General features: G+C 42.4%; 2 protein-coding genes across 2 annotated transcripts; one reads left to right on the top strand and one right to left on the bottom strand.

Moving 5' to 3' along the window:
• Nucleotides 1-314: 314 nt before the first annotated feature.
• On the bottom strand, nt 315-6,805 carry LOC139222608 (E3 ubiquitin-protein ligase TRIM21-like). Its single transcript, XM_070854429.1, has 11 exons — nt 6,709-6,805; nt 5,021-5,100; nt 4,394-4,465; nt 4,222-4,278; nt 4,050-4,133; nt 2,813-2,926; nt 2,315-2,449; nt 1,956-2,084; nt 1,690-1,774; nt 1,275-1,301; nt 315-885 (listed from the first exon to the last, which is right to left on the bottom strand). The coding sequence occupies exons 2-11, from the start codon at nt 5,081-5,083 to the stop codon at nt 347-349; spliced, it is 1,305 nt and encodes a 434-aa protein (XP_070710530.1). The 5' UTR covers nt 5,084-5,100; nt 6,709-6,805; the 3' UTR covers nt 315-346.
• Nucleotides 6,806-14,337: 7,532 nt separating this feature from the next.
• Nucleotides 14,338-16,261, top strand: mblac1 (metallo-beta-lactamase domain containing 1). The gene is made up of 2 exons (XM_070854878.1): nt 14,338-14,795; nt 15,268-16,261. Exons 1-2 carry the CDS (start codon nt 14,373-14,375, stop codon nt 15,505-15,507), a joined length of 663 nt encoding a protein of 220 aa, XP_070710979.1. The 5' UTR covers nt 14,338-14,372; the 3' UTR covers nt 15,508-16,261.
• Nucleotides 16,262-22,171: the final 5,910 nt, after the last annotated feature.

Below are 22,171 nucleotides of genomic sequence, written 5' to 3'. Positions count from 1 at the left end.
TGCTGTTAGACTGTACAATCACAACTGTTCATTCAACTGGACTCATGTACAATATCTTCTCCTCATTCAAGTCTGTGCAGTACTGTTTTTCTGACTGGTGTGATAATTCATCACTTCATCCATTCTACTACAGTGCAATCTCTTTGTTATATCTGTGTGTACTGCATAGCTTTTTTATTCTATTTATACGATATTCTACTTCTACAGGCACCTGTTGTTTAACTTATCTTTGCACTGCTGTTCTTGTTCTTTGCTGCTGCAAATTTGCAAATTCGTGGGACGAATAAAGGTTTATCTGATCTGATCTGATTTGATCTGATCTGATCCAGGCTAGACAGACCCACTCCTACATGTTTTTGTCATCAGCAGTGACTGACACATCTGCTGGTATTATTCTAAGGACTGTGTTTCCATCCAGGTAGCCGAACACAGGGATTAGACTGTGTTTGAAGGTATCACAGAAAGTATAAATGTGAGCCCTTTGATCAACATCATAAAAAGACACCTGACCTTCCCCAACATCCACATACACCCCGATCAGCTTGGGCATGGCTAACTTCTGAAGCTTCGTGGGCGTGTCAGTACAGGCCCACAAACTGGTGCCCTTCCAGAGGGTCCAGTGTCCTCTTCGGGGTGACATCTTTTGTTTCCTGGGAGCAGACACTAACATCACACCTATTCTCCAGCTACTGTTTGGGGAAACCTCCACCTCCCAGTAGTGTCTCCCCGCGGTGATGATGGTGTCGCCCAGCACGCAGGGCCACTCATCCAAACGTTGGCTGTTTGAGAGAGCAGTGGGGCACGCTGGTGCCTCCTGGACCTGCAGGCGGTCTGAGGACACGACCAGCCAGGAGCTGCTGGTGCTGACATCCAGCCTGACGGACACTGGGAATACTCATCCACAGGAACATTGTTAGTAGTTATGATGGTGCTGGCATCAATTTCATGTTATTCTCTGTTCAATAAAACACTCACACTTAATAATGAACAACCAATAGTTATCTTGAAAGCGTCAGGGTGAAGGACTCTGTTAAACTCTTTTCTGAATTATATTTGGCATATTGTCAAAAGCGGTACAACACAGCACTTGGTGCAAGTGGCACTGTATCATGCTCCTGGCTTTTATTACATTCTGTTTCACAACTTATTTGTCACATAAAGGAGAAGTCAAGCACTGGGATATTCATAATATGTATACATCAAGCTTGCACACCCAATTATGTAGTGTAAAGAGCATTGCACACTAGCTGGGCTGTGGAACATTAAAAGATTACCTGAGGCACTCCGAATCCACTGCCACACTGAAACACAATAACATATTATATAAGTACAAATCATTTCTTTATCCTGTGTTTCGCTCCTGGTCTGCTTCTAATGCTGTGAATCATGTTACAGTAGATATTTGTTCAGACATCGAAGAGTAGAAACACAATATTTGAATTTGATCATTTTTGTAGTTGCTGTTCTTCTTATTCCGTTCCATCTCATTAAGCCATGAACTCTCATTGTCTGCCTGGCCCAAAGGCAGCTTGGCAGAGCTGGTGTGACGCCATGTTAATAATAATCATTCAACAGTCTGTTCAAAGGGTTCCTCATCAGATAGAGATAGATGCTGAATATTTATTACAGCTACTTATCAAACCAAGTTGATAAAAAGCTTCTTCAAAGCAAAGGCACCAGCTGAGTTACCTGAGTTAGGTATGTATTTGGATATTCCAGTTCCTGTCCTCCAGGCCTTTTGTTTGGTTGGGAGCCACAGCATCGACACATCCTCCTGTAGGGGCATATTCATCAAACAGCATCGTCTGCTTGTCATTCAAGAGACAGGTTTGTTTTAGGAACACACTTTGATTCTGTATTTATCAAACATCCCAGAATCTGTGTGGGAATCATGGCAAAGTTAAACTCGAAGTACAAATAGAATTTGTGTCTATTTCTCCATCGATGCCTCACACCTCAGTATCCTCCGATAATAGTGACCAAGCCACAAACTCCAGCAGGGGAAGAATGGCAGCCATTCTAGACTCCTTTGGTCCACTGGGATACAGCATTCTCTTCAGTTCCTCATCACACATGCCGTTAGCCTGGTAAGACACACACACACGCACACACACAGAAACAGTATTTTCAGGACTGAACTTTGCTGAGAGGATTTGATTTCTACTTTTCATTCTGTGTTTCAATTCGGTTTCATTATTGTGAGACAAGGGGTTCACAGAGTTCATGGCTGCTGCTCCGTATCTTCCCGCTGGTCCACAGCGGCCCTAATGCAGCACTGTCTCTCTGGGCAGCCACATCACACTCACACACGTACCTCTTTTAGATTCTTTAGCTCCACTGCCCACTGTTGAAGCTTCTCATTCTGTTTTTCCAGATCTGTTTTCTCTGTCTTTCCTCCATCATCACTACTACTTCTCTTTTCATCTTTTGACTTGGTTTCCCTGTTTACCTATAGGAATAGAATTAATGGAGAGCCAGAGAGTTACAATGCCAACAATGACTGATAGCACAAGGAGAAAGAGGCCACAGTATTCATTCCTCACAGTTTAGCTTTAGCCCCCATATGACCTCATTCACATGAAGGAGAATGCAGCATTTGTGAGACAGTGCAATTGTCTGTCTGAATGTGGCCTAAATACTGTTATATGTTTATCCAGGGCATCTGTTTGTATGACGCATTGTAATTGTGTCATAGACCTGTCGTCAACAAGGTCATGTGTCTCTATCATGGAGGACTGGCTGTTAGTTAAGGACACTGTCTGTATTGGAAAATTGCTTATTATCATTTACAAGTAGAGTGACTTAGAGTAACCTTGCTTATTTCCAGCTCCTTGGCCCAGTGAAGGATCAGACTTCTGCTGGTCTCCAGACTGCCTGCCTTATTGCTGCTCACCTCCTGTTTCTCCTTCTTACTGCCACACTTCACCTAAATATAGCAGAGATGGAACATTTGAAACGGATGTGAGATATATGGTTTTCATGATCTAAATGTTTCAGTTCTGAAAGTTTTGCTGCTTTACCGGATAAGTTCTAGAAATTAGTGTTCTCAAAAAAGTCCACATTAATGAGCATGCTATTTTCTGCTCTGTAAATGTAGAGCATGTGAATTTGATCCATATCTTCAATAAATAGATATGTGATGACAGGATATTGTGTTACTTACCTGATCATAAATTAATCTCAATCAATTAACTCATGTAATTAACGTTTGTTACAACACCTGAGATCAATTTAATGTTTTTTTTTTGTAAATTTGTACCAGGTTGTGGATCATGTAAGATAAATTGTTGATAATAATAAAAAACGTAATATATTGTAAGCCATAACCTGCAATAATAGAGCCATTAGTGATGTGAACAAATGATTCCCATTAAAGAGCCCCTGTGAAGTTTTTCACCTCTAGTATCACTATGGAGCAGTTTTGTGACTTGGTCCCTGTTGTGTTTGTCTCAAACAAATCAGGTTTCAGGAATCGTCCAGTTTAAATTGTCATTGAGGTTTGGTGAGAAACACTGAATGTCATGCTTTAGTCCACAGTGCCCCTTTAAGAGCTCAGGAAATATATAAAAAAAGAAGATTTTTTTATTATCTTGTGTTAATTCATGCATTAAAAAATGTGTCACTCAAGTGGTTCTACTTTCCATGTTTTTTTTCAATCTAGTAAAACGCAATTATTTATTTATTAGTTATCAATAATAAACTAACACTACTGTGTTGCTCTTTGGGGTTCCATTGGCTGATTTTACACTCTCTCAGTTCATCAATCTTCTTTTTGATAGCCTGCCTGTCTCACAGATTCAGTTGAACAGGCAGTGCTTCCTCTGAGATTGTAGTTTTGTAGTGTATGCCAAGAAAGTGGGATTTGTAGTTAAATTCTGCTGAACCAGTAACTGACTTCATGCTTCACTCAAAGAACAGATCTGTGAATCATGTGATACAAACGGCAACAACTCAACATCAATATGCTTTGGAAGAGCATTCTAGCACAAGAAAATAGGCTTCAGTGCTACTGAATGCTCTTAAGTGTGTAAGTGGGATCTACTGTGTACCTGGCTGATGTTGTTCACCTCCTCTGCTAGTTTATGAAGAAGTTGGAGGCACTCTGTAAATGTCTGCATTTCCTTCAGATCAGGCTGAAAAGACAGACAACAAAGAAAGAAATGTGATCCTCTGGCTTCACTCACATTCTTACACATTTACACATTGTAACCACTCGTTTACCTTTTTTGCTGAGGAACTGCTCGGAAGCACACAACTGTTTGATAATCCTTGTACATCCTTGACCTTGATATGTAGAAGCAGAATGAAAAGACACTTTCTGAGTGAAAACTGAAATCCTGTTGGACATTTATCAATCCTAGTGCCATCCTCATGCTATGTGATGTTAGCTCACCTTGATTTCACTAAGGGACGGTTTATTCCATGGTGCTGAGCTGGAAACAGTGGTTTTCGCTATGGCTTTGGCCTATGTATATACAAGATACACAGAGGGTGGACACCATAAAATCATCAACTTTACAAAGACAATGAATCTGAAATGATAGCTGAGCAAAAAACACCAACTTTGAGAAGCTTATAATTAATACTCCACATTGATAACCCTTCAGATTACAGCCTGCAAATTACAGTTTATTGTCATGTATAAATATGTAAGCATAGAGGGAGAATGCTCTAGGGAATCAGGGGGTAAGTGGAGGGTTTGTGTGTAATTATTACTTAAAAAGTTATTAATTTCTTATTAATAACAAGGCAGAGAATTTTCTTTGCTGAGAAACAAAATATCAGGCTAAGCCTGCCAGGAAAGGTGAACCTAGAATTTGGAACTCCCTTATTCCCTTTACCCTTGAGCAGTATCTATCCTGTACCTGTAGGTACAGTAGATCTACACAGGCTGTAATCAAATATGTCAGTGACATATTCTCCTTAACTAACTGTGCCACTGTAGGTCATAGGAGTGCTGTACATGACTGCATAGTTCATGGGGACATAAAGTACAGTCCTCATCATACAACAAGACTACCTGCTTCTTGGTGAGTGTGGCTTCAGTCAGGGTCCTTGAAGGATTTGATGTATTCGCTGCCATCCTCCATCCAAAGTCAGCTGAGAGATACGCAACCCAAAAGGACATGTAACAACATTACACAGATGGCAGCATACACATAATCACACATGACAGTGTTTATTGTGGAGCTTCATCTTCCCAGTGAACAAGGATACTGAGAAGCATTCACAGAGTCAAAGCCCACCGCTGGTCGACTATTTCAGTCGGCATTCTCCTTCCTTTCTCTACCTGTGTGTTTCAAAGTCCCCGTAGTAACGTCAAACAACAACCTTTGCTGATAAAAGACTTTTTAAGAATCACTTTTTAAGGAACATCAAACATAACTTGATAACTCAACACTCAAATGTCATCAGCATCACTTGACCCGAGCATCTGTCATATCGGTTTAATATTGTTGTGCAAGAGCTAAACATAGCTGTGAGATTGTCTGTGGTTTTATTGAGTCCAGTGAGTTCTTCCACAGCTAAAGTTTAGGAAGGCTTCACTACGACAATCAAGTTATGTTTGGCTTTTTTATCATCACATTGTTTTCTTTTGCAGGTAAATGTAATGCCAGGGGCTGCCTGACAATATTTTACAAGGGCACCACTGCTGCATCATGGGCAAAGTGAGTAGTTTTTCCATAAATGAAGTGTAAAGATAGGTCTGGCTATGCTAGCCTCCTTCCACATTAGATGATTCTGCACATCATAAAATCTAATACCACATCCAGGAGAGAGTGATTGTTGATGTGCCAGTATACAGGAGTGCTGATTGAACAATTGCTTGTTGAACAGCATTTAAAACCTCTTCCCCTACACCTCTGATGAAGGACTTCAGGTACGTCAGGTAAACGGCAGGCGTGTGGTATAGAGGAGCGCTCCTGGCTAATAAACACCTTCTTACAGGTCCCAGACTGACTTCTTTTTTCAGGCACCTCAATGGTGCATTAGATATGAGTGTGTGAATCGCACATCTGAAACAACGTGAAAAGCCAAAAGAGAAAAAGAGATTGTCTCAAAACTACATCAGTGAATGCATGTGTGTCACATGATCCACAAATGCAGATGGTACACAGGTTCTCTGGTTCCTGTGGGTCCTGGTCCCGGTCCCGCTAATGTGGTTCTCTGGTTCCTGTGGATCCTGGTCCTGGTTCTGCTGATGTGGTTCTCTGGTTCCTATGGATCCTGGTCCTGGTCCCGCTGATGTGGTTCTCCATCAGCCAATGGATGTGCGTCTGTCCAAGGCTACAGCCTGTCCGTCCTTGGGAGCTGGATCTCTCCTTCACTGTGGTGCTCCCAGAGGTTTCTCTTTTCCCACTGGGTTTTTTGAGTTTTTCCTTCCCGAAGAAGGAGGGTCATAAAGGGCAGGTGATGCCTCGGACTGATCCACCGGACTGATCCATTGGCCTCATTGACTGCTGGACTCTCTATTAAATTGTTTGTTCGCTTACACTTCTTGTTTATTTCAGTGAACTTTGTAAAGCACTGTGAGACAACTCTGTTGTGATATTGGGCTATACAAATAAATTGAATTGAATTTAATTGAATCAATTGCCATAGGAACATTTTCTACTTTCCAGCAGAAAAATGAACAAATTCCAATGAGTCATTTATGAATCAAGAGCTTTCTGTAAACTATAAATCCAGTGAGATAAAATAACTTACCTCCTGTCTGAGATGTGTCCTTTGTTTACCAGTGAAGCAGCGACAGGTCTGATCACCTCATGCGTTTCTGAACTTGAGACTCTGGCCTCACCAGGAAACAACTTTATTACATGAATGACTCTAACGACTCACTTTAACAACTAAATGTCGATGGTGAGCTGCAACTAAAATAATTGTGCAGTGGCTGAGTGACTTAAAAATGGTCCAAACTTTGTCCTACAATATAAATATGTGAAAACAGAGAACTTAATTCTTAATTCTGGTGATGTGGAGGTTCAAGCAACCTGAGCAGGAAAAGAAAAACCAACAATGACACACAAACAACTCCTGTTTGAATGCTAATTTTGAAGGTTGATCTTTTTTAGAGCAAATATCTTTAAATTTGCTGCTTTAAGGCTAAGACTATAAAATAAAATTCAAACATCACAGTGAGATTTTCTCTACCAAAACTATGTCTCTGGATGAGTGGGAAAGACATTAAGACCCTCAGTTATGAAGAATAGATTTAGAAGAATAGTTAGAAGGAAAAATTGTTGGTGACTACTGACAAAAGAAGTTCTTAGGGAATTCGGACTCATGACCTGAAATCCTGGCTCCAGCTCTATATATAGGTATTATTCTATCATATAATAAACTGCCAAGTCCAAGGGTTAGTTGCAGTTAGTTAGCACAGTAGTTGTTCTGGATTGCAAAATATTAATCACCTCTCAAATAATAAGTCCAAAATTCACAGAAATGCTAATTAAGTTGACCCTGAAGGCAGCAAAGTGATCCTTTGCTAGGTTGATATGGTCATAGGTTATACACATATCAATTAGTTTGCAGTCTTATGCGGATACCACAGTTTGGAGTACAAAAGAGCATTATTGCTTTTCAAATTGGCCCTCATAAAAGTTTCCCGACAACACTGTCTACCAGACCAAAACATTATCATAAAACTGTAACCTTAGAACTTCTTCCTCCTAACAAGTAATTATACCATCCTGACAAAGATCCTCAAAAAGTCAGATGTTGACTTTTTCCATTTTATTCACTATGCAGTACTCACTATTTATTCACTATGTAAAAAGTGCTTATCTTCATTGACTTATAACATTGCATCAGATCAATGAATGAATGACAGTGTTGTTGGACCCTCCAGAAATGGTGAGGACTACATGTTTCTTTGTCTTTTGAACAAAAGGGCTCCCTCTCTGAACTCAGTTTCCCAGAGTCCTTTAGTTTCACACATATGTGCTAAATTACCCCTGGACCCCTACCCCTTGCAGCCACCATTGGTCAATGAGTGACATATGACCCTACAACCTCAGGTCAACAAAACTAGAGCTCCCCCACCTTTTTCATGGCAGCAACACAAAGTCCTGCCTGGTCCTGCCAAGTTTCTCAGCGTAAGCAGCTATGGTCCATTTGTTGACTTGAGTAATGTTCCTGAGAGAGATGTGGTTACAATCCCAAACCCAAATTTGAATAGGGAGCTTACATTTGCACTGAAGATCTCATGATAGAAATTCACACCATATCAAGACTCTCAAAGTATATTGGTTGGGTTATCTCCGGCACTTCTGTGACCGAAGAAACCAAAGGTTCACTTCTCATCTGCAAAGGTTAAAAAAGATAAAAAGGTTAAAAAAAATCCCAAATCCAAAATTGGTACCATCAGCCATGTTGGTCATTTTCAACTCAACAAATACATTTTCCAGAGTCATCATAGAGCCCTATGTTAGGCTGGAATGAAACTCTGCTTATGCTGAGTTGATGCTCTTTGTTTAGGTACTAGAGTGCTAGTACTAAATGGTAAATGGTCTGTATTTGTATAGCGCCTTTCTAGTTATTTCAACTACTCAAAGCGTTTTACATGACATCCTCATTCACCCATTCACACATCATTCATCTAATGGGATCTAATTTGGAGGAGACTATTCTTTCATACTCATTCACACACTGAAGCCAGGCTTCAGGAGCAAGTTGGGGTTCAGTGTCTTGCCCAAGGACACTTCGACATTTTGACTCATAGGAGCTGGGGATCGAACCCCCGACCTTCTGATGAGGTCTGAGCCACAGCCGCCCCAATACTAGAACATTGCACTCCAGTAAGCATATTACTTTAATGACATTTAAGTAAGCAAGAGTCAACTGGACTTTAACTGACCTGGATGACTGAGAATCTTCACAGACATGTTACTACATTACATTTTGAAATGGGAGAAGTATCTGACATATGATGAAACTGTTAAAGAATACCTTTAGGCAACAAAATAAATCAAATTAAAACATCCATGTGGAACAACATCACACCACAGGAAAAACAAATTAAATTTCTATAGGCCCACAGAAATGCTGGAGATGACCCAACTAATATATTTTGAGAGCCTGAGAGCCTCCTTTGCCTGTGACCCAACTTCTCTTGTATACCCACCCTTTGTTATCTTAAAAGTATGACGTGAATTTTCAATTTTGTCATATTGCGAACAATAAGACAAAGCAGTGATAAAAGTGGCCTGACTCATAGTAAGGGAGAGACCAAATCATTATCTGGAACGGCCATAAGACCTGGCAGAAGGAAGGGATACAGGCATTATTATTATCATTATTTACAGGTGTAAGTTCATGTTGAAAGGAGAATATTACAGAGAAAAGACAATCATAACATGATTAAGGTTTGTACATGTAGGTTTTCACTCCACTCCTTATATTTAATGGGCAAAAGTCAATCAAATCTGTGTCAGTGGTATCACACTTTACACTGGAGCAATCCTGGCACTGGTCTAACGCTAACTTTAGCCTCGGTCTTGGTGGCCCTTCTCCAGAGCAGCGTTGGCCCTGAGTTTGTGGGGTGAGCCCCTGACATCTGACTGATCACAGGACTGAGAACTGACCGTGTGGAAAAGGGCTGAAGCAAACAATGGGATTTGTGTCAAGTTTTTGTTGTGCAATCACACCACTCAAGTTTTTGGTGATCGTTATGTCATAATGTACACATAGCAATCGAATCAATGCTTCAAACTGAAAACAGCAACGTTCAGCTGACAACTAGCAACAATAAATCAACCAGCTTCAATATGTGAAGAAAGAAGAAAATACTTAGAAAGAGCAAATTGGTCACAGACAGAAATGGCATTGTTCCTGAGTTTGAGACTCAGAAAAGTCAGTTCAGGACAAACTAGATGAAACATGCTGCAACACAAAGGGTTTCCACCATCTGGCAGCGAAGCTAGCCAAGGTAGGTTTTAACAGGATGCTGGAACAACGCAAACAGAGAATGTAAAAGGGTATTGTGGGAACATCTTTATATGACTACTTTTTATCTCCTCTGTGTTTATACTTCTATTACAATTCATATCTTGTATAAATGAACTCTCTCTCAAGGACAAAACTCATAACTTGTTTTTCTTAGAATCATGGTGGGTGGTGGTTTGTGTGACAATGCAGTTGAGAAGTAGAACTTTTAATCTTGTGATTCATGTGTAGGTGTGCTGGAACAGAATGTTTCAGCAGCTGCCTGAAAATATAAATACTGTAGCCTCTATTTGGAAGACTGAGCTCCTCACTCAGCCACTCTGTGACTGTGTGATTTCTGATGAAAGACTTTACTGACTTGAGATCGCCTCAAGAGACAGACTTTTACTATAACTCTGACATTATTAGTTGGTCTTTCAAGCTGGATCCCCAGATCTCTGTATGTCCACTCCAGGTTTGGACCCTGAAACCGTGCATGGGGGAGCATGGGCTGCCCAAACTACCGGTATAGCCTTGACCTGACCAATACGAGTCCTTCTTCAGTAACAAATGGCTTACATGAAGTAGCTGCTAGGTGTACAAAACCAGGAAGTGATGTGCAAACTCCTCAGGATATGCACTGTACCATGTACTTCTGGTATTCTCCTAGCAGAAATCTAAAGACTTCTTTAAAAAGCTAATACACGTACTGTGTTGAAGAACATTTACTGGGGCAGTAGAGGGGTAACTGGAGCCTCAGTTTCTCTCCAGAGGGCAGACAAAGAATTGTATAGACCCAGCTTACTCCACATGTTTCATTGGGCAAACCACCCACCCTTAGGTGGTATTCAGATTCAGATTCAGATCACTTTATTTGTCCCCAAGGGGCAATTTAAAAGGGCATGAAAGTACCTAGAAACACACATCCAACAATAGACACAAAACAACCCTCACAGTACAGCAGACAACATTCACAGATAAAACACATGAATACATTATATTATAATACACATGAATACATTATAAAATCGTGCACTATTAAAATTACACGTTCGTGTAGCAGCATCAGAGCTTATGACCGGTCAGTGTTCAGCGTTTAGGAGCTGGACCGCCCTGGGGAGGAAGGTTGTCTTCCAGCCTGGACAGCTGAGTCTGCGTCCTGAGGGGAGTCACTCAAACTCAGGAAACAGAATATGGGAGGGGTCCTGTAAAAACTCTGACCATGTTCAGCAGAAGATTTCTGTTCTGCAGAGTGATAGAATGAAACCAGCAAGTGAAAGAAAAGGTTAGTACATTTTCAATGAAAGCATAATAGAATGTGGTAAGAAGGTCCTTGTTAGTCCTGAATGATTTCAACCTCCTGAGTAAGTAGTGTCTCTGATAGCACTTCATTAGGATTTCCTCTGTGTTAGAGGAAAACCTCAGCAAGTTGTCAAAGATTGTCCCCAGGTATTTATACTCCCCCTGTATGATGGTGGTGACTGCCTCAGCTAACTGTCTCTGTTTAGGGGAAAAGGTCACTATCATCTCCTTGGTTTTATTTATGTTGAGCTCGAGGCACGAGTTTCCACACCATTCTTCTGCAGAGCTGAGCTGTGATGTGTGTGATTTGTGATTTGTTTGAATTGTGTGTGACCGGAGAGCAGACAGGAGTACTGTGTCATCAGCAAATTTCACCATGTGACAATATGGCTGGGCAGATCTGCAGTTGTCCGTGTAGAGGATGAAGAGAAGAGGAGAGCGTAGTGTAGTAAGCCTCTCAGCTAAGATGAGTGGCTGTATGGTGTTAAATGCTGATGAGAAGTCTACATACAGGAATCTGGCTGAGGTATTGGGTATATCATTTGTTGCAAGGTGTGAGGAAGCACCAACACCATGGCACCTACACCTTCAGATCCTACAGTCTTGTATAACCCATCTTTAGGGGTGTGGTGTAAGAGGCTTAATTGGACGACACAAACGAAAAAGGCTGTACATATGACAAGGAAGGAAAATCAGACTACCTGATCTATTTTGGAACTCTTATGAAAGGTGTAGAACCTATTAAGATCGCTCCAAAAGGAAACAGAAGAGCCGATGAGGCTGCTGAACGCACTGTGCACACTGACCAATACCACGCCACTGCAGACATGCAAACCAGTGCCCCTCAGACTGAAAACTCTTATTGGGAAAAACATGGCTGCAAAAAATCTTCTGATAATAGCTGTGACAAAATAACAAACCTGTTGAGTCATGGTCCTACTCATGTCTCAACAGGGGGGAGACTGTGTACAGTAGACCAAACATACACTACGTTTGGCTTCCATACTTATGCTAAAAGATTTAGTCAGACCTGTACAGTGTGTGCTAGATCTAATCCTCAAGGCAGTGAAAGACAGAAACCTGGCCGTTTCCTACGGCCACGGTACCTTTTTCAAAACATAGCTATGGACTTTAGACCTGGTGTCTAAATGAGTTGAAATCTGGCGAAACCAGACACATTGACAGTGTTGAAAGTGTTGGTCAGAGACATAATACCACGATTTGGTATTCCAGAGTTAATTTATAGTGATAATGGTCCACATTTTGTAAATTGAATTAAACATATGGCAGATGCCCTACAGATGACGTTGAAAAACCATTGTGCCTATCATCCACAATCAGCAGGATAAGTAGAACGAGTAAATGGCACAATAAAATCAAAGTTAAAGAAAGCAATGGCAGAGACAGGGAAGGCATGGATGTATTGTTTGACATTGGTAACAACGAGCAACACCTTACACCAACAGATAAAGGGCACATATTGTTTGGAAGAGGAACATGATGAGGCATTAGCTGATCATGTACAGAAAATGCTTCCAAGAAAGCCCTAGAGCCAGTGAAACCAGGACACTGAGTATTCATCAAAGTCATAAAGAAGAAAACCAGGTCATCTCCATGTTGAGAGGCACCACACCAGCTTACCACGCCAACTGCAATAAAGATAGCTGACAGGGCATCTTGGATTCATATCAGCCACTGTACACGAGGAAGAACGTTCCCACAGGAAACAGCTCCACATGCTGGCGAGTAGGCAGTTCTACCAACACAGAGGTGAAAGTCCAGCTACAAAGGGGAGCGTTATCAATAGGAACACTCGTCATCCTCCTGTTCTGCTGGCACCTTATCCAGTGCATGCATGTGCTGAAATATCTCAACCCACCGACACAATATCAAACTACACTCCAGGCAGTGCATGGGATTATACTCCTCTTTCGCTAAATGTCCATTGCAGGGAAACACAACCAACACCCTCCGCAGACCAGTCGGCCTTATGAACGGCACTTTTGAGTGTTTCTATTTTAATAGGCCTAACCCAGGCAACTTCTCACACTGCTCTATCTTGTGGATCAACGGAATCATGTGGACCAACAGCACCACTGACAACAACACCATTCAGTGTGTGACTCATCCTCCACTTATTCCCCTCCTGCGGGGATCCTGTCCCACCAACCAACCATGGTGTCTGGGAGGTATTGGGCCTGTGGGGATGGTTATATTAACCACACTCTTCCTACCGTGTTGCCCTCACATGGACGCACACACATATATCCTATTTTAGGTCAAATCAACATCATCCTACATTGAAGAACGCTTGAAACTAGCGACTGAAACCACAAACTCATTCAGAGTTAATAAAATGGGAAGTAGGATCATTTTCTCATAGACTTCCACACAATAGGACTTCTTTGTGGAGCCAGTGGAGTCGCCCCCTTCTGGCCATATGAAGGAATGCAGGTTTAAGGCTCTTCCACTTTGGCTTCACTTTTCAGACCCAGAAGCCACGTTCATGTCTTTTATACAGACTCTAGCTAAAAGCAAACGTATCGACACCGCAACGATCTTTAGTTCAACTACTGACACAAACTGTACAGAAAAAAACATTCCAGGTGAAGAGGCCATATCTCCTTCAAACTTTGCTGCCTTTTTGTTTCAAGCTGTTATGTATTGATGTGAATTACTGGATTAGGAGCAGTGGACTTATATAATATAAAGCAGCAGAAATACAGAAACGGCTGCTCTTGGCTAATGTCCACTAGCTGGAAAGTGGAGTGGATGACATGGGACTCAGGCTGGCCAAGTGAAGTCAAGAAATCAGAGACTGTGAGCCCACATCTTTACAACACCTGGCTTCATCTCAATGTCCTGGTGATGGCTGTGCATTTCTGAGGACATTGCACAGTTTATTAGGGGAGGTGCAGGAAAAATTATGCCCCATTTGTTTCAAGCAAGTAGTATGATCATACAAGGCCGTTGGTTTTAGGTCATATAGGCTGATACAGACAGTATTACAGTGGGTAAACAGAAGAAGAAGAAGAAGAAGAAGGGTAATACACCCTCCGGTGCTGCAGGGGGCAGTGTTTAGCTGTGACGCTGGCTCGCACCGGACAGCTGCCAGTCTCCAGCTCTCTTCATAAGCTCCTGACAAGATGGGGACAGACAACCATGTGGTCTGTGGCCACTTTCTGACAGCTTCTCTGTCGCAGTCCCAGGTGGACTTCCCCGGGGACCCGTACTCGGTATCGGTCCTTAAAGTCGGATACTGTCTCCCTCAGACCGACGGGACGTTCACAGCCGACGGGACCATCACCCTCATAACGGGACCCAGAACTGTTCTGGTGGACACCGGGGGACCGTGGGACCGGGACTTCCTCCTGATGGCCCTGAAACAGAGGGGTCTGGACCCGGGGGACATCAACGTGGTCGTGGGGACTCACGGACACTCAGACCACATAGGGAATCTGAGCCTTTTCCCCACAGCAGTGATCATCGTGGGGTATGACATCAGTGAGGGGGACACCTACCGTCCCAACAAGCTGGCAGAGGGACATGCCTACCCTATCGATGAGTATGTAAGTCTCTCCATGTTCATCAGCTGCTCAGTTCATCCAGCCTGCTGGTGGGAAACCCACTCATGTGACTTTCTGGAGAAATCTGCTCCTGGTGACCTCCTGGCATTTTGTATTTTTCACCTTTCCATGGCTAAAAAGACCTGAGGAAAAGGTTTAGGTTTCCCTGAACTGCTGCACCATACTCTGATTGAACCTTACACCGTCTAACGTGACTCTGTCCGTCTGTCCGTCTGTCAATCAATCAATTTAGTGCCAGTTCAAACCAGATATTATCTCGACACACAGGATGAGAATGCATAAAACTAACATGGGCTTTTAATCTCAGAACTACGATTAGATGTAAAAATGGCTGCAAAGACTGTCCAGAGGAGAGGAGCTTAAAGGAGAATCCAGAATGTGATGAGGCGCAGTAGCCTTGTGTACTGCTGGCCTTCTTTCAGCCTCTGTTTTTACAGTGTCCTCTCTCCTTCAGGTATCTGTAGTTCCCAGTCCAGGCCACACAGGGCAGGATGTCAGCGTCCAGGTAAAGGGAACCTCAGCAGGCACGGTGCTTGTTGCCGGGGACTTATTTGAGTGCTGCTCAGATGAGGACAGCTGGCGGGACCTGAGCATGAACACTGCAGTGCAGGAGGCCAACCGCCAGAAGGCACTGAGCACTGCTGATGTCATCATACCGGGACATGGACTGCCGTTCAGAGTCCTGAGGAGCTGACGGACGGACCCTGGAGATCAGTGCTTGGTTTTAGAGGGAGTGACTTCACTGACTGCAGGTGGACTTTGACAGTGTAACTGGAGCTGATTGACGCAATAGGCTCGTTGGAGGTGAACTGCACTCGGCCTGTTGCAGTGATGGAGCCCAGGGGGCAGCAGCAGGGGGCAGAGACGAACAGCTGCAGTCAGGTCACTCCGGCAGCCTTCAGAAAAGGGACAGGAAGTCCCAGAAATACTTACATCCGCTTCGATCCATCACAACAAATCTGTTCTACACAGCTGTCAGTCAAATGTATTTATATGCTTAACAACACCACTGTTAGAACGGAAAGATTCTATCATTTGGAAGTATATATTTTACTGAATAAGTGTAGCCTACACACAACAGTTATGAAATGATTCAGTTCCTAAATGTAAGGAATGGAACGACTGAATGTACAGTCCAAATGTTCTCACAGCTACACACAGAGGCAGGGAGGAAAAGCAAAGCTGGGGAATGTGAATGTGTGTCCATCTGGCATTGAATGGTGATCAAATTATTTCATTGTGCAGTTCCTGACTATTCAAATGTTATCAGACTAAATGGATATATCTGATATGAAACGCAGGGCTCGGAAAGCTTAATAAATGTATCCGTTGATTTACAGAGGTCTCTTTCACAATGTAAGTCTACGGACAGGACAGATGTCTTTTTGGGCCCAACGGCATCACGTAACGGAAGCCTTTTTTGTAATTGCACAGGCGCACTTATGGATTTAGGATCAATAAACAATACATAAATGTGACCAGTGTCATCTCGAACCTAATGTCATCACACTGAGAGCTTTACTGTTTTCATCCCAGCCAAAGTTTACACATGGACTGTATTAGAAACCGCTCCATAAAGTATGCTGCCAGGATTAGGACCTCTCTCCTCATGTCTGGTGTGTAATATATTGTAATATATATGGTCATTTGCCCTTGTTTGGCCTAGTGGTTAAGAATGACCAAGCGGCGATCCTGTGGGACATTATCAAGGACTGAGGAGGAGCTGTAAAAGATGTGGGGAGTAAAGGCAACAGTGGTGATGGGAGCACTGGGGTCTGTGACCCACAAACTGGGAGAGCGGCTCCAGTGCAACATCTGAGGTCTCTGTCCAGAAGATTATGAACAATCACAAGATACTGCTCAGAACCCTCAAACTCCCAGGCCTCTGGTAGAGGTAGAGGACCTGAGCCTAAGGAAGGCACACCGCCATCCCAGAGGGGGGGTGAGAAGGGGGAACGTATTTTATATAACACATAAGAGTGACTCACTCCAAAATTGTAGATCTGATATGACACATTATGCTGCTATGACTCAGCTATGACTGACTATGAGGTATGACCTAACTGTACTCAGGCCTGCCTCCCTGTAACAAGGTGTGACACCCCTGATAGTCTGCTGCTGTCAACCTACTTCGTGAACTGTCTGAGTGTCATTGTACTCAGAATGGGATCCCCACACTGACATCAAATCAAACCTAATTTAATGTGAAACACTATACTCTATGAAATACTGTCCCTTTAGTTGTGTGTGTAAGTGAAATACCACACAGTCCCTTCTGCTGCCAAGAAATGTAAGTAATGTTTCTCAAGAGACTATTTCTTCATCAACTTTGAGGACTAAGCGTTGCTGTAGCTATGAAATCACACATTTGCAAGTGAATTATTTCAACAAAAGACTAATTTCACCACCAAAATACAAGAATGGCTCTGCTTTCATTTTAATTAACACTAGACAGCAATTCAATACAATGTGTTTCTGGCTCAGTGGCTTACAGTGTGTTCTGACAGCTGACTGACGTTTTTATTTCCAAGAAGTGACACTTTCTCAGCTATTCTTAGAAATGCATTTTATTCATGTGTTTGCATACCTTCTTCATAAAAATTTGTGTGCCATGGCTACGCAGGGTTTATGTTCTTCCCCAAAGTAACAAATACTTTGCATAGAGTTTGTTCCTCAAAGCTAAACTGAAAAACACTGCAGTAGGCAGTGCACGGAGCTGCCATAGAAACGCCTGAGCTGTGGGAGCATCATGGAGTGGGCCAGTATTCCATACAAATCACCAGAATGTGTGAGCTCATGAGTAATTAGTTAAGGTTAGCAGGTTGACTTTCATTGCTTAGTGAAATGAACTGGGGTGGGTATTGACTTCCTGATTTGTCAGAACTGAAATATCTACAGTATATGCTCTTAGGCAGTTGGTACTGCTCACTACTTCACAACCAGCATGCCACAGTCTGTCCATTAACCTCTGCCTGTAAGTAAAGGACTCTGATAGCATCTTTATGAATGTATTTTTCCATTTCTGTATGTTACTTAGAAGCTGAAATAAAATAATAATAATGATAATAAAATAATTGTCAGTTGCTTTCACAACACTCTCCTCTATAATTAATGATGAATGGATATACAGCTGTATTGATAAAATCTTACCAGCAGTAACACTAAGTAAAAACATCTTATCGGAATCAATCAGAATCAGAATTCCTTTAATAATCCCCAGGGGGAAATTGCTTTTGTTACACACAGCTCCAAAAGAATAAGAATAAACTTTCAATTCAATTCAATTCAATTTTATTTGTATAGCCCAATATCACAACAGAGTGTCTCATAGTGCTTTACAAAGTTCACTGAAATAAACAAGTGTAAGCGAACAAACAATCTAATAAAGAGTCCAGCAGTCGATGAGGCCAATGGATCGGTCCGATGGATCAGTCCGAGGCATCACCTGCCCTTTATGACCCTCCTTCTTCGGGAAGGAAAAACTCAAAAAACCCAGTGGGAAAAGAGAAACCTCTGGGAGCACCACAGTGAAGGAGAGATCCAGCTCCCAAGGACGGACAGGCTGTAGCCTTGGACAGACGCACATCCATTGGCTGGTGGAGAACCACATCAGCGGGACCAGGACCAGGATCCATAGGAACCAGGGAACCACATCAGCAGAACCAGGACCAGGATCCACAGGAACCAGAGAACCACATCAGCGGGACCGGGACCAGGATCCACAGGAACTAGAGAACCACATCAGCAGGGCCAGGACCAGGATCCACAGGATCCACAGGAACCTGAGAGATGAGAAAGCACAGAAAGGCTCCGGGGAAGATAGCAAGTTAGAGGCAGACATTTGACTGACATGAGACATAACGATGGAGAGGAAGAGGAGGATAGAGAATAGAGGAGCTCAGTGCACCATAGGAGTCCCCCAGCAGTCTAAGCCTATAGCAGCATAACTAGGGGCTGGTCTAAGGCCTGATCCAGCCCTTAAATATATGCTTTGTCAAAAAGGAAGGTTTTTAGTCTACTCTTAAATGTAGAGAGGGTGTCTGCCCCCCGAACCCAAACTGGAAGGAGATTCCACAGGAGAGGAGCCTGATAGCTGAAAGCTCTGGCTCCATCATTACTTTAGAGGACTTTAGGAACCACCAGTAGACCTGCAGTCTGGGAGCGCAGTGCTCTAGTGGGGTAGTACGGTACTATGAGTTCTTCAAGATATGATGGAGCCTGACCCTTAAGAGCCTTGTAGGTTAGGAGAAGGATTTTAAACTCTATTCTAGATTTTACTGGAAGCCAGTGAAGAGAAGCCAGTACAGGAGAAATGTGGTCTCTTCTCTTAGTTCTCGTCAGAACACGAGCAGCAGCGTTCTGGACCAGCTGGAGAGTCTTTAACGACTTATTGGGGCAGCCTGATAATAAGGAGTAATAGACCAACGTAGAAGTGGGGCTCAGAGACAGGGTGGACCCAAATGCACGAAGCAAGACACATTTAATCTGGTGACAAACTCTTTAATACAAAACAATACTTACAAGGACAAGATACTTATAAATTACATGGCATGGCAAACTATGGCTTGGTTTGAAAAACACAAGTAACCTTTGACGCTCAGACAAGACAAGACAATCTGGCACAAGACAAAGGGAGACGCAGACTATTTATACACAAAGTAATGGGGGACAGGTGGAAACGATCAGGGCGGGGCAGACAATCACCAAGGCGGAGAGTTTAGGGTTTCAACATAAAACAGGAAGTGGGAGACAAGACTAGACACAAGTGAACAGACAAACTAACACATATGATGAGACATGACAATATGTGTGGACTAATTTTTCTGCATCATCTATAGAAAAGATTGGCCTGATTTTAGCAATATTAAAGATAAAGAATAAAGGACAAATCTTGATCAAATAAGACTCCCATAAGACTGCCATCCAGAACAGTTATGTTGGTAGAAAAGGTGTCCCTAAGGTATGATACCAGCAGAATAACTTCAGTTTTGTCTGAGTTTAGCAGCAGAAAGTTGCTGCTCATCCAGGACTTTATGTCCTTAAGGAGACTTGAAGTTTACTCAACTGATTGGGTTCATCTGGCTTTATTGATAAATATAATTGTGTATCATCTACATAACAGTGGAAATTAATGGAGTGCTTCCTGATAATATTACCCAGAGGAAGCATATATAAGATAAAGAGTATTGGTCCAAGCACTGAACCTTGTGGAACTCCATGTCTAACCTTAGTGTGGACAGAGGACTCATTGTTAACATGTACAAACTGAAATCGTTCTGATAAATAGGACTTAAAGCAGCTTAATGTGGTTCCTTTTATACCAATGAACTGTTCCAGTCTCTGTAACAGGATGTGATGGTCAATGGTGTCGAAAGCAGCACTCAGGTCTAACAAGACCAGTACAGAGAGAAGTCCTCTGTCTGATGCCATAAGGAGGTCGTTTGTAACCTTCACCAGTGCTGTCTCTGTGCTATGGTTCGTTCTAAAACCTGACTGAAAATCCTCAAATAGACTATTAGAATTTAAAAAATTACACAGCTGATTAGCTACAACTTTCTCCAGGATCTTGGAGAGAAAGGGAAGGTTGGATAAAGGTCTATAGTTAGCTAACACACCTGAATCAAGAGTGGGCTTTTTCAGGAGAGGTTTAATTACTGCTACTTTAAAGGACTGTGGTACATAGCCTGTTAGTAAAGACTGATTGATCATATCCAGTAAGGACGTGCTGATCAGGGGCAGGACCTCCTTAAGTAGTCCAGTAGGAATGGGGTCTAGGAGACATGTTGACGGTCTGGATGAGGAGATTATTGAAGCCAATTCAGCAAGATCAATTGGAGAAAAACAGTCCAAGTACACATCAGGTGTAACAGCTGATTCCATGATTCCTAAGTTTGAAGTTGGACCAGACCCTGTTAAGGGCAGGAGGTGCTGAATTTTGTCTCTAACAGTTAGAATTTTATCATTAAAGAAGCTCATGAAGTCGTTACTGCTGAGCTCTAAGGGAACACAAGGATCAATGGAGTTCTGGCTCTTTGTCAGCCTAGCTATTGTGCTAAAAAGAAATCTAGGGTTGCTTTTATTTTCATCTATTAATGAGGAGTAGTAGGCTGCTCTGGCATTACAGAGGGCCTTTCTATAGGTTTTAAGACTATTTTGCCAGATTAAGCGTGAGTCTTCCAATTTGGTGGCCATATCCTTTCAAGTTTCCGTGAATGTTGCTTAAGCTTGCGTGTCTGGGAGTTATACCAGGGAGCTTGTCTCTTTTCTTTAATTCTCTTCTTTTTTAGAGGGGCGATAGAGTCTAGTGTCATTCGCAGTGAACCTGCAGCACTATCGACCAGATAATCAATTTGGGAGGGGCTAAGATTAGCATGGGGGTCATCCACAGCACAGGGACACACTGGCTGAAATACTGAAGGAATCACCTCCTTAAATTTGGCAACAGCACTATCAGATAAGGATCTAGTGAGGACCTCCCTGTCATATAGAGCATAGTCCAGTAACAGGAAATGTTAACAGGTAATGGTCTGATAGAATAGAGTTATGTGGGAAGACTGTTAACTGTTCAATTTCAACACCATGAGCCAAAACAGGTGTGGTTAAAACAGTGAGTGGGTTCATTTACACTCTGGGAGAAGCCAATTGAGTCCAAAAGTGAGACAAAGGCAGTGCTGAGACCATCATTATCATTGTCCACATGAATATTAAAGTCACCTACTATAATCACTTTGTCCACACTAAGGACTAAGTCTGATAAAAACTCTGAAAACTCAGTTAAGAATTCAGATTATGGGCCAGGAGGGAGTTAAAGAGTTAAAGATTGCTGCAACTCCACCTCCTCGTTCAGAATCTCGAGGAATGTGAGTATTAATATGACTGGGAGGAGTGGCCTCATTAAGGCTAACATATTCCTCAGGACGTAGCCAGGTTTCAGTCAGACACAATAAATCAATTTCATGGTCAGATATCAGATCATTTACAGCTTTGGATGGCAGAGATCTGATGTTTAAAAGTCCACATTTCACTCTCCTGTCCTGTTTCATAGGGCCAATGGTGGTATTAACTCTGATTAGATTTTTATGCAGAACTCCTCTCCTAATAGATCTAAAAGATCTGAATGGTTGAGGGACAGACACAGTCTCTATGGGATGTTGGGTGGGTGACTGTTCTAATGGAGGAGCAGAGAAGTGTGTAAGACTGCAGCTCTGCCTCCTGGTCTCGACTCTGGATTGTCAAGTTTTAGGATTTATAGACTTCGCCATATTTCTAGATAAGAGCGCAGCTCCGTCCAAAGTGGGATGGATGCCGTCTCTTCTAATGAGACCAGGTTTTCCCCAGAAAGACTGCCAATTGTCTAT

The sequence above is a fragment of the Pempheris klunzingeri genome, chromosome 23 (assembly GCF_042242105.1).
Source record: "Pempheris klunzingeri isolate RE-2024b chromosome 23, fPemKlu1.hap1, whole genome shotgun sequence".
NCBI lineage: Eukaryota > Metazoa > Chordata > Actinopteri > Acropomatiformes > Pempheridae > Pempheris > Pempheris klunzingeri.
The sequence above is the reverse complement of the archived record's forward strand: the minus strand, read 5'-3'. Positions and strand labels throughout refer to the sequence as shown.